Genomic DNA, 12,412 nt, shown 5'->3' with positions numbered 1-12,412 from the left:
GACTCCACCCGAGCCACGATCAACCCCGCAAGCTGCTTTCCGTCTGCAGCACCCTCCGCTGCCCGGTCCCGCCCCCCGCCCCTACCGGCCCCTGGTGCGCCTGCGCGGAGGCGGGGCGGTGCTTTGCCCTTTGTTGTGGGCCCCAGTTTCCCAGGACACCGCGCGGCGCTGGGGTGGGGCTATGCAGATGAGGCACTCGGGGGCGGGGCGGTTGCGGCGGCGTCGGCGGCGGCCGGGGAGGGTCAGTTGGAGGCAGGCGCTCGCTGAGGCAGGAGGAGGGCTCTGGTCCCGCGGCCTGACAGGGACTTAGCCCGCCGAGATCGGCCCCCCGCGCGCGACCCCACACTCACCCACTCATCCACCTACCCACTCCCTGCGCCGCCTCCTCCCACCCTGAACAGAGCCGCCGAGGATGATAAACACCCAGGACAGGTAACGGCCCGGTCCAGGCTCCCCGCCCCCATCCTCCCCTCGTCTGCTCCAGAGGGCCTCCTCCCCAACCACCCAGCCGGTTCTCGCCCCTCCTACAAGGCCCCAGCCGGCCCCCACGGGTTCCCTTCCCTGCTTCAGCCGCCCCAGTCCGAGCCCCAGCCCCGCAACTGGGCCTTCTTCCGCCCTTCAGTCTCCCTCCTTCCAGCCCAACCCATCCCCCTCATCAAGGCGTAAAGCCCCCACGGACCGGGACCCAATTTTTCAGTCCTGTCCACATTTCCCTTCAGCCCCGCCGAACGGCGGCCCATTTCCCAAATTGTTTCCATCTTCTGCTTTGAATCCCTTCCCTTATTTCAACTGCACCTTCCAACCAGATGCTGCTTTTATCGCTGCTTCCCCCCTTGCCCCCCCGGCCCCGGTCTGGCTCCGTCCTTCAGTTCTCTACTGGACCCATTATCCCCACCTGTCACCCTCACCGCCCCCCCACCCCAGGCCTAATAGCCTTTACAGTGATGCTTGGCCCTCCCCTTGGTCCCTCACTCCAGCTTCATCTTTTCTCTCCCGTCCTCCTTAGACACCCCTTTCCCCAATTAGGCCCCGTTTCCCCTGTCTCACAACATCATCTTTTTTTCTCACTTTGGGCTTGACTCCTGTCCGCCATCCTGTTCCCCTAATGCCGTTCCCCCTAACAGTTTTTTAAACACTCCTACCCTTTAAACACTTTGTCTCATGACTGCTGTTACTCCTCCCATCCTAACTGAACCCCACTTCTAGAATATTAGATCACAGAACTCAGCCCATTCAGCTTCTGTTGGAGACCTGCCCCCTTTACCTGTACCTCCAGCACTTTCAAATTAGTCCTCATATTCTGTTCACTGGGCCTGTGCAAGTTTTCTCCCTCAAAACCTGACCCCAGCTTTCCCCCAGTAATTGTCGAGAAAGGCTGCACATCTTTCTGATACTGAGCACCAGTTGCTTCATATATACTTCCCCCTGTGGACACTCAGCAGAGTTCATTATTCAGTTTTCCTTTTTCTACTTCTCTTTTTCTCCAAGGCAGCCCTCGTCATGCATCTCTCCCTCCAGCATATCCCATATTTCTCCCCCAGGTTCTTCTGTGAAATTGTTTCCTAATTTCCCATGATTTTTAACCCCAGCTGCTTATACATCAGGATGGCTTTTATATTTACAAACTGGGTTCTAATTCTCTTCCTCATTGTTTCCCAAGACTTGTTGCTGCCCCCTCCAGAGTGAGCTTGAAGCTCATTAGTTCCCCACACCAGGCTCTTTGTCTCCAGATTTGGCCTTCTGGCTTCTGCCGCTCACTTGAGCCTCATTGTTTTGCAAGCGGACTCATTCCCTGCAGATCATCCTTAAGTTGTGCCATGGTCTGTCTAGAAGAAATGGATTTTAGTTCCTCTTAAGAACGTAGCCCTCCTTATTGCTTTTCTTCACACAGAGCTCTTAACTACCACTCAAAGTTTCTCTCACACTTGGGTTCCCTTCTCATAAAAAATGGTCTCTAACTTGCTATTTCCCATTCCTTTAGCAGCCCGATCCTTAAATATTCCATCTGAGTTTTCAGCTTTTTTTTTTTTTTGCATCTCAGTGTTTCTCAACCCTAGGTTCACCTGTGAAAAATCAGTCCCTTGGCCCCCACCCTTCAAAGATCTTGTGTAATTAGCCTAGGGTGGGGCCTGGTATTAGCATATATTTTGAAGCTCTCTAATGGGCCACCAGGGTTGAGAAACACTGCCTCCTCTCCCTTCCTCTGAGAAGACCCTTCCCATCATATTCCTTTAGTGGGTGTCAGCCCTTTCTCTGAGGAAAAGGGTATTGTCATCTTCAGGGATTTCTTAGTCGTCCTCTCCCAGGAACTCTCCAGAACTGTTCCAAGATTTCTCCAGAGATATGCAAGATATCTGCAGCAGCCTCTTAAATTCTACCTTGTTACTCAGTTCTCAGCCATTAGCCACTTTCTTCTAATTCTTAGACTTATCTAGCTCCCACATCCTCGTTTCTTCCCTACATGCAGAAAGAAAATTCACTCATTTCCTGGCTTGTAATGGCCCTGTTTGACCCAGTACCCCAACCTCCCAAGCCCTCTTTACCTAGAGCCCCATTCTGGTGCTGTTTCCCTTTTCCAAGACTCTCGATATCCATCTTCCTCTGCAGTCCCTTATTTCATTTTCTCTAAACCAGTCCTCTGGAGCTGAGGAGGTGGAGGTGGATATGTAGTTGGGTGGTGCTGGATGCGAAAGATGTTGCTTGTGGTAAAGAAGACTGTGTGTGCTGAGGATAGAACCCAGGTATGAGAGGACATGATGAAGTGCAGGGGCAGAGGAAAGCTGAGGAACCTGCCAGAAATCCCAGGGTTTTGTGAGATGGGTTTTTCTTTTCTAGTCTTCGGTTCTTGTCTCTGCAGTGGGATTTGGAAAGTGGTGGTGTGGTCTCAGCAGGCCTTCTCTAGAGTCCTCCAGACTGAACTGGTCTAGGTGCCAAATCCTTTGCAGCCTGAGCCCCGAGAGTTGAGCACTTGGGGACCAGTTTATAAGGTCTTCACCCACTGTGAGTTCCAGTCCTGGCTTTGCCAATGTGCTCACATGTTAAAAAAAAGAGAGGGTTGGGTTCACTTAACTTTGAAGATTTCTTCCAGACTCCTAAGTGGCAAAACAGGCTTGCTTGTCTCCAGAGAACCCTTGCTTAGCGTGTTGGTAATTTGAGGGGCTTGGCTGTGTGAAAGACAGGTGGAGGGAGGAGCCAGCTGGCCTGAGAGGCCTGGGCAGGAGCCCAGGATCAGGCTCCTCCACTCTGGCCTGGGGGTGGGGTGGTGTGTGCAGGGTGTCTGGTTTCTTTGAGTTATGGCAGTCCTGTTTCTATAGCATGTTTCTGAGCCTCCTCTGGCCTGCCTCTGACTTTCTAAAAGGAATCCTGGTAGACCTCTAACTAAGGATTTGGATTAAGATCCAGACGTTCTTCCCAGTCAGTGTATTGATGTTTTCTGTCCACAGAGGGGCGAGCAATGGTTGAATGCACATTGGGTAGGGGATGGGCTTTGGAGCTTTGCTGTCTTCAGTGAAATACTCAAGAGGTGGAGGCTTGGTTTCCTGGAAGAAACAGTTACAGAGGAGCCTGCAGTATGTTTTGAAAACAAGGCTCTTCTTTTCCAGTTTTGTTCTGATCAGTACCTCCAAAATATCAAAATTCCTAATGGTGGGGGAGGGAAGAAGACATTACTACAAGAACTTTTATTATGGTTTTTGAGCAACAGGTTTAAATCCAAGTAAATCAAGCTTCATGGACCTTTCTCTCCCTGAATTGTGGGGGCAGTAAGTGTCTGTCTAGGGCTTGCTTAGTACCTTTTGACAGTACAGTGTGTGGAGAAGAGCTTGCCCTCGCTTCATAGCCTTATAATCAGTCTGTGTCTGATATTCTTGGAGGAGAAGCATTTGGTTCCACAGGTGGTTTTCCGGGGTGGTGGAGCAGCCAGGGTACAAGGGCACATCCTAGTGACCCTGAGCATCTTCACTGAATGGTTCCCTGAGTAGTGGGATTTCTGTCTCTCCCACCAAGAATTTGGTTTTGATTATTCCTTATTTATTGGCACTATGACTCGTTGGGTGTGGAGTGGTAGGGAGAGCAAGTTTTCCTTTGATGTGCCTTCAAGGTCATCCCCACAGAGAGAGAGAGAGAGACAATCCTAGCATAGTCAGGAATCCCCCCAAATTGGAGGTAAGCTTTAGAAAGCTGTGTGGACTAATAATAGTAATTCTTCACTTTGCCAAGAAATCCAAATTTAGCCTCAGAGCAACTCAGAAATACAAAAAATGGGGACTGAAGTATGGGGTAGAGGAATGTTATATATGTGTATTTCTAGAAAAAAAAAAGTAATTCATCCCTTTTTGAAACTATACAGTGTTGATTCAAGCTGATACCATGATTTGGAAGGCTGTGAAGCCTAATTGAAATCTATAGACCAGAAATGGCCAAGTAGGTTAGCAAGAATTTTGTTACTTGAAGTGAACAAAATAGGTGGTTTCTGGTTAGCAGCAGCAGAGTAAAATGCTTTGTATAAGATAAGCGTCAAGAAAATTCCCCAGGCCTTTGATTGTGTATAAACAATGAAGTAATTCTATCCTGGGAAGAGAGGCTGGAACTGGGAGATGAACTTACTATACAAACTAAATTGAGGTATCTGAAATGCAAAATTAAGATCCTATTTGGAAGCATGATCACCTAGCCATGTCCCCATCTCTGGCAGCATGTGTAGTTTTGCCTACCTTTGGCGGAAAATCTAGCAGTATCCGCTGTGTAACGCGATAAGCAAATCTCAGAGACGTAGATATTCTAACTGCCACCGTAAGTGTGTTTCTTGTGGAAAATCAACCAGAACCCAGTGTTGCTTTCAGTTTGTGATTCAGAGTGGTGATGTCATTTTCTTTATAATCATGCTCAGCAAGTAGACTCCCTTTGGCACACATAACAGCCCTAGTGAGATGACTTATGCCTGGCATCTGACCAGGCCCCTCTCTCATATGGAAAAGGAATCGGCAGCTGGAAATCAGCCTCTGGGCTCACATTAGACTGAAGGTGGCCATTCACCTCCCACCTTTCTTCCCATTTCTCTTTAGCTCAGTGTGATGGCAACCCTGAATTGGTCTCTCTCTGCTGCATAGGGATTAGTCATCAGAGACCATCTTGGAGTAAAAGCAGCCTGTGTGAAGGGTAGTCAGGGCCCCTAGAGAGAGAATTCTGTGAGGCAGGGCTGAGACAGGAGTGGGTCAGAAGAGGCTGAACGAGGGGAATGAATGTAGAATGCTTGGGAATGTGGGTTTTTATGTCTTTTCGATTGATACCATAAGGTCTGTAATACCAAGGCCATTTGACCCTCTATCAGGGAATGGAAATCAGAAAGAGAGGGTATAAACCCGATAAGCTTAGGCCACTGATTCAAGTGAAACATGATTGAAAGTATATCAAGGAGAATGTGAATTCAAGTGTTTGTTGAATGTAGCTGAATAGAAACTAGCCACAGAATTACTTTTGTATAAACCTCTGTGTAGCAGACTGTACTCTCTTTGAGCAAACTAAATGTGAAAATCAAAACTGACATGAAATCAACTGGAAGTGATTCTTTAGCAGGAAATCTTTTTATTTTCTGAAGAGATTTTAGGTTACTTCCTTTAGTAAGCATCCTAGAGATTTAAAAATAGGATTTGAATTATAAAAAGTCAGTTTACTAGCAGCATTCCCCAGGAATACATCTAGCATACGCTGCCTGTCTGTAGCTGGCGTATGAAATTACAGCCTGCTAAGGACATTTTGAACAGCAGTTTCACAGAATGCTTTAAATTAGAGGCAGCAGGATGTGATAAGTCGGTAGCATTCATATGTATCCTGAGGAGTGTTTCCAAGGACATGTCTGATAACAACTGAGAAAATAAAAGCACCAACAGATTGGCTCGGCTCTAATCTCCCATCTCTCTTCCGAATTGACTTGGATACCTGACACCCTCGTTTCCAGTGTGGTCTTTTTTTTCTTCTTCTCCAAAAGCAGGACCAGCCCAGCTGGATGTTTGAGTTCAGTCTGACACATTTGATTCTCCTTAATCAGTCTGATCTTTTCAGCCTCTAGACTGAGCTTCTTAAATCATCCTTTGGTGGTAGAGATTAAACCATGTCTGCCCCCAAGTGGAGTAAGCAGGATATGGGGAAGGAAAGGAAAAAGCTGGGCATTGGCGCCAGTAGAAACAAGACTGAACTGAATATGAAAACTTACCTGATTTGGATCTGTGACAGGGAGACTTGGGTTTAAAAGCCACTTTCTTTTGTGCTTAAGTTCCTTCAGGATTCACATTCTTGTTAAGGTTGGTGGCTTATTTTGCCACAATATTTTGAACACTAAAGCTGATATGAGAAGGCCATTGCTGGGCAATTTTATACCCCTTAATTACTTTAACCATGACATATGTACCCATATCCCTTCCCTTTTCATGTCAGAAATGACAGGTGTTTTTTTTTTTTTTTTGAGAGAACAATTTGGCATTTACACAGCAAGTAACTAAAAACAGATCTAATATGATGGGCGATTAAAGTAACGATTGTGAACTGCTAGCTACTAAGCTTATCCCAGATCCCAGCTGTTTCTTGTAGGGAACTGGAGCTAGATCTCAGGGTGGGGACCTGAAACACCCTTCCACCCGCAACTCGCACGCACGCACACATCCACAATTGCTTTCTGTGCAGACTTTGTTGGGGAGGAAAGTTACCAGAATCCTTGTGTGAGTGGGAAAGTAAATGATTTGTTACCATGGACTAGACGTCTCGCATTTTATTTGAAGGAGTGAGATCATGACATGAGAAACATCACGAGCTCATAGATGAGTGCTGGACGCGGGGCAGGCCCTAGGGTTTATTTCTAGGAAGACAAAGGGGCTTCTGGATCTAAAAAAGAGAAAACCCATCTTATTCTTTTCAGTGGGTTGGCCCCATTACTTCTACTATTTGCAAGTGAAAATTAGTTCAGAAAAAAGGTGGTGGTTGGAATGCAGATCGGGGTTTAAAGTAGCTCTCCCATCTAGAGAGCATTGAGGAATAATTTTTCTGGAAGTGAGTTAGCACCAGAATTTTAGAACTGCTAGGGCCTTGGCGATCTGCTTATTTTATGAACCCCTGCAGTTACCCTGATACACAAGTCTACATCTCGGCTGTCTACCCTCAGTCCCTCGCTAGCCCTACTGACCAGTACAAGTGAGCCAGCTTTCTCCAGTGGTCCAACCTACCTGGTGCTCCTGAAGGAACCTCCACCGAGGCCTGAAGGTGGTCTCCAGGGAATGGGGAGGAACCCACTGCATAAGGGGTGGGTGTGTGCCTTTGCTTGGGGAAACTCCTACCTTTGTCTTCTTTTATTCTGGCCTGGACACTCCATTTTTCTATCCCTTAACACACTGGAAGGTGAAGATTTTAACAACTCATTGTCCCCAGGAGAAAACAGGCCCTGATCTTGAAAACAGCACAGTCTTCTGTCATGCCCCTTCTGCTAGTAGCTGTTGGTTGAGGCCTTGGGAGGGAGATGAGGATGCCCCAAGGCTCTCCGGAGGAGGTGCGAGGTGGTCATGTGGTTGATCCCCAGGTGTTGATGCTCCTCTGGGCCCACTTCATCTCCCAGCAAAATTTCCAAGTGTAATTTCAGGCCCCTGGCTGAAATCCTTGAGAGAACAGAGGAGCTGAGCTACAGAGGTGATGCTTTGGGGCTTCCTGGCTCAGCTGGAATGCCTCTGTATGTCTCTTAGTACTGAGGGTCTCAGGGGGCTGTGTCTCTGGTTATTTTTCCAAATGTTAGGTGTGAGTTTTAGTTCTGTCACTAAGCAAAGAATCCAGATGACGCTGTGCCATTGAAAGCAAAGGACAGTGTGTAGAACGGTGCCTCATTATTTTACAAAGGGTTTTCAGGGAACCAAGGCCGTGGTTTATGGTATATGCTGATTTCTGTGGTTTAAATATTTGCCCTGTGGCTGATTCAAGTTACCAACACGCTGTCACTAAACACAGCTCTGGTTGGGAAGAGATGTGCACAGTTGGGTGATCTGGCTCCAGCACCCCGCTGCCGCACCCTCACCTATATGTTACTGCTGCCTGGCCACTGTGCCAGGGCCAGGCCTGTTGCTGAGTCACGGTGTTACATGTACAGACAGTTTTCCTCTTTGCTTGCTTCACTTGCCCTTTGCCTGTGGAGTGAGCCATATCTCAGCCTAAAGAGCCAGTAAATTGGGTTCAAAGAAGGCAGTGGAGTAGCTCTGGAGCTCTGTTGGGTCCACCTGAAAATCATGGTAGCCAGGAAGGGCACACATCTGAAGGCGACAGGGGGTTCCTTCAGAGCCATTCACCCTCTGTGGCCCAGCCGATGACTGGCTTCCTCACTCAGGTCCCAGCAACCCCCACGCCTGCAATATACATTCACTTGAGTGACCCTTCTGACCACACGGGTATTACCTGAACTCCCATGCATGCCGAGGTCCAGCAAAGGGCAAGTCTGCTTTTGGTGGTATGCCGCAGACTAACTCAGATACCGTAATACTCTGTACTGTGGTGCATCTCCTCTCCAGGAGCCAGATCCCTGGGTTTGACTCAGTTCTAGACTCTAGAGGGATTTGGGTGATTTTTTGTTTAGTTCCATTGTTCAGGTTGGGGAGGCCATCATTGGAGACATGGCCTTGGGAGTTCCTCAGGGACAATGGTGCTAGCCCCTGTGACTTTCTAAGCCCTATATGCCTCTCCACCCTGAGGCGATTGTGGAGGCTTTGTGATTCTGTCACACAGGTTGTTGAGACACTTAGGGTGAGGAGATGGGCTGGTGGGGGTCTGGGGCTCTCTGCTTAGCAGTCTAGCCAGCATCTGGTTCCTCCCAAGGTCTGCTGGTGTCATGGAGATTTGTTTGACGTTTGACGGGGGCTCCTTTGATCAGACATCCGGCCTCACCCTGAGTCCTCCGAGCCTCTCTGTGCCTCTGTAGGATGGTGGGTTTGCCTTTAAGGAGGAGTTCTGAGAGAGGTAGCGGGAAGGACTGGGGCAGTTGAGGGAGAACCAGGGCAGTGGTGGGTGGAATGCTGAGTTAAATCTTCAGAACTTTGATTGCTGTCTCAATGTCTTTATCTCTTGCAGTAGTATTTTGCCTTTGAGTAACTGTCCCCAGCTCCAGTGCTGCAGGCACATTGTTCCGGGGCCTCTGTGGTGCTCCTGATGCCCCTCACCCACTGTCGAAGATCCCCGGTGGGCGAGGGGGCGGCAGGGATCCTTCTCTCTCAGCTCTAATATATAAGGTAAGGGGACTATGGGATGGAAGGCTTGGAGCAGTGTCCTCCTCAGACACTGCTGAGTGGCTGCTTAAGGGCAGCAATGGCTTTCCTTAGTCTTTTGAGTCTTAGGTCAGTAGTGGAACTGGGGAGGACTTTGAACTGAAGCTGCTGGGAAGCTTTTGGGGAGCACCAAGCAGACGCCCTGTTGTCTTAGCTTAGGTCAGCTCTTAAGTGCTGGCTCTGGGTCGTGAGTGAGGGGGCACAGCTAGGGCTAGGGGCACTGGGGAGTGGAGGAATGCATGAGCGCTTGTTGGTGCAGCTCTTCATTTTCTCCTGAGAAATGCCAAGGGCCAGGAGGGCTTTTCCCTTTGTCCATACCAAGGGCGTGGGGTACTGCATGTTGCAGGGTGGGGGGTGGTAACGAGAGGGTCACCCTGGCAGCTCAGGGCACAGCCCAGTAGCTGTTGAGAACCCTGGGAGTCTGTTCTGAGATTGGTCTGGGCTGGGACAGACTTTGCTGCCTTTTAATCTGTGAGCCCAGAGGTTGGTTTAGCATCTCCCTGAGACTGGCATTGAGGGGTGGCAGGGTAGCTGAGTCCTGGGCTCTTGAGACGGTGGCAAGGGTGACAACATGGACTCTGCAGTCACCCAGAACCAGCTTGGGTTGACCTGTGCCCCCGCTGAGCCTCAGGAACATCCTCATTTGTTTCTGATGATTCTGTTTCAGAGGGAAGGGAAGTAACACAATATTGGGGGGGACAAGCATGGCTTTCAGTTAGGGAGACCCCATTTGAATCTTAGCTCTGCCGTTTACTCACTGTGGAATCTTGGGTCAGGTGCTTGATTCTACTGGGCCCCTGGTATCTTAGGTTTAAAGTGGGGATGCTGATGCCTACCTCAAGGTCTTGCAGTGATGGAAAAATGGGAAAGTACCTTGTACAGTACTTGACAACCAGTGGGCTCTTGGTAAATATTCCCTTCCAATCATGCTGGCATTTAGCCACCACCAGCTGGTCTCACACCCAGTGAGTGATGGCTCCATTTAGGCAGCATGTTGCTCTGATGTTCCAGTGTGCCCTGTCACATGCTACCCTGAGGTTGACCCAGGAGGGCTCCCAGCACCACCTAGGTTGGGGAGCCTTTGATGTGGCCAGAAGCAGTAGTGACCTGGTCCTCTGACCTGATCTCCTCCCAGGACGAGAAGCTCACTGTGACCCAGGACCTCCCTGTGAATGATGGAAAGCCTCACATCGTCCACTTCCAGTATGAGGTCACCGAGGTGAAGGTCTCTTCCTGGGATGCAGTCCTGTCCAGCCAGAGCCTATTTGTAGAAATTCCAGATGGATTATTAGCTGATGGGAGCAAAGAAGGGTAAGGAGCAAGTGTTGGGTAAGGGCTGGAAGCCCACTCCGGAGAAGGGCGTGTGCTTCCTGGGGGCAGCAGATGGCCAGCCTTCTCCCCTAGCGCTGCCCAAGTATATACCATTTTTTTAAAGGTTAGTTTTAGCCAGTAAAATGGGCCTGTGATAATGAAAGCAGATCATTACCACATTAACCAAATTCTTATCATATAACGGTGTGGTTTAAACGGCCAGAAGCTCAAAGAAGCCGTGGAATTTCATTGGATTGGGCATGGCCCTCCAAGCACCCAGTTGTGGAAGAAGGAGCCCTGAGGATGGCGTTCTTGTGAGTGGCGTTCTTCAGCCTCTTGAAGTCCTTTTAGGTGGAGGTAGGGCCCAGAGTTCCTCTCGGCAGCAAGTGGTCACCATCAGACTTGGCAACTTTGGAGGGCCCCTGAGAAACTGGGTTCTCTTCCTAGGCTCCATACTTTCTTGTAAATTGCATTGATTAAGTTAGCTAGTATTAATTTCAGACGAAGAACCTTAACTCCTGGAAGAGAGAATTCTGTAACAGTTTTCTTAGTGATTGTGGTTTTATTTTTTTTCCGTACTCAGGGCTCCTGAGGTCTTGAAATAGGAAGTTCTCCTTGAAGCTTCCCTATTTACAGTGCTGACTGTAAGCCTCAGAAAAGCCTTTGCAGCAGGGGGTATAGCAGGGTGGGGTGAGGTCCACAGGTGGCAGTGGGCTTGAGTGGTTTTCTTTGCTTCCTGCAGATTGTTAGCACTGCTAGAGTTTGCTGAAGAGAAGATGAAAGTGAACTACGTCTTCATCTGCTTCAGGAAGGGCCGGGAAGACAGAGGTGAGGGGCTGAGCAGCTTGAGACCAGGCTGGGGAGGGAAAAGGGGGCTTCTAGTGAGGTGGGGCTCCTGAGTTTGACATATAAACCCTAGGAAATCATGGGATTGGTTGTGCCCAAATTTAGGAAAGGCCAGTGCATTTATTCCATCTTTGTTTTGGGTTTTCCCTTGATTTAGCCTACCTTTGTTTCTTATCAGAATCTTTTTTTACACTTTTTTCTGCAGCTCCACTCCTGAAGACTTTCAGCTTCTTGGGCTTTGAGATTGTGCGTCCAGGCCATCCCTGTGTCCCCTCTCGACCAGATGTGATGTTCATGGTTTACCCCCTGGACCAGAACTTGTCCGATGAGGACTAATGGTCAAAGAGGATGCTTTGCCCAAGAGCCACAGTGGGGGAAGCGGGGAAGTTAGGCAGCCCTGAGACAGAGGAGGGGTCTTCTTGCTGTCCAGGGAAGGACACTGAGGGGCTCAGGGTGAGGGTTGCCTGTTGTGTTCTTGGAGTTGACTCGTTGAAATTGTTTTCCATAAAGAACAGTATAAACATATTATTCACATGTAATCACCAATAGTAAATGAAGATGTTTATGAACTGGCATTAGAAGCTTTTTAAACTGCGCTGTGTGATGTGCTCTATCTAGCCTAGGGGAGGACATTGCCCAGAGGGGAGGGACTGTCTGCATCCAGGGGCCAGGCCTTGAGGGCTGGGGACAGCACTGTCGGGCTCAGGTAACCGTGCTGTTGGGCTTTCTTTTTTGTTCTTTAAGACTTGTGTATTTTCTTTCCTTGCTTCCTGTCACCCAGGGAACTCTGGCGTATAGGCTTTTCAGCCCCTGGGCAGTGTCCTTCTATTGTTTTTTGACACTCCACCTGGGCTTCTCTCTGTGCATCTGTATCTGGCCTGGAGAAAGCAGGTCTGACCCCTCCTTTACAGCTTAGCGTTATTCTGGCATTTGGTTAAACTGGCTTAATCTGTTTGTTATCAGTGCAT

The 12,412-nt window shown here is 48.9% G+C and overlaps 1 protein-coding gene across 1 annotated transcript; it reads left to right on the top strand.

Annotated features, from left to right (window-relative positions):
- Positions 1 to 225: 225 nt before the first annotated feature.
- Positions 226 to 12,019, top strand: OAZ2 (ornithine decarboxylase antizyme 2). The gene is given in 6 exon segments (XM_055435729.2): positions 226 to 432; positions 9,094 to 9,169; positions 9,171 to 9,251; positions 10,423 to 10,598; positions 11,341 to 11,426; positions 11,650 to 12,019. Coding segments are annotated over 6 exon segments (570 nt in total). The 5' UTR covers positions 226 to 412; the 3' UTR covers positions 11,781 to 12,019.
- The last annotated feature ends 393 nt before the right edge of the window (positions 12,020 to 12,412 follow it).

The sequence above is a fragment of the Moschus berezovskii genome, chromosome 9, assembly GCF_049115385.1.
Source record: "Moschus berezovskii isolate FMDL1 chromosome 9, NW_MosBer_1.0, whole genome shotgun sequence".
Taxonomy (NCBI): Eukaryota; Metazoa; Chordata; class Mammalia; order Artiodactyla; family Moschidae; genus Moschus; species Moschus berezovskii.
This window is presented reverse-complemented; position numbering and strand designations above follow the sequence as displayed.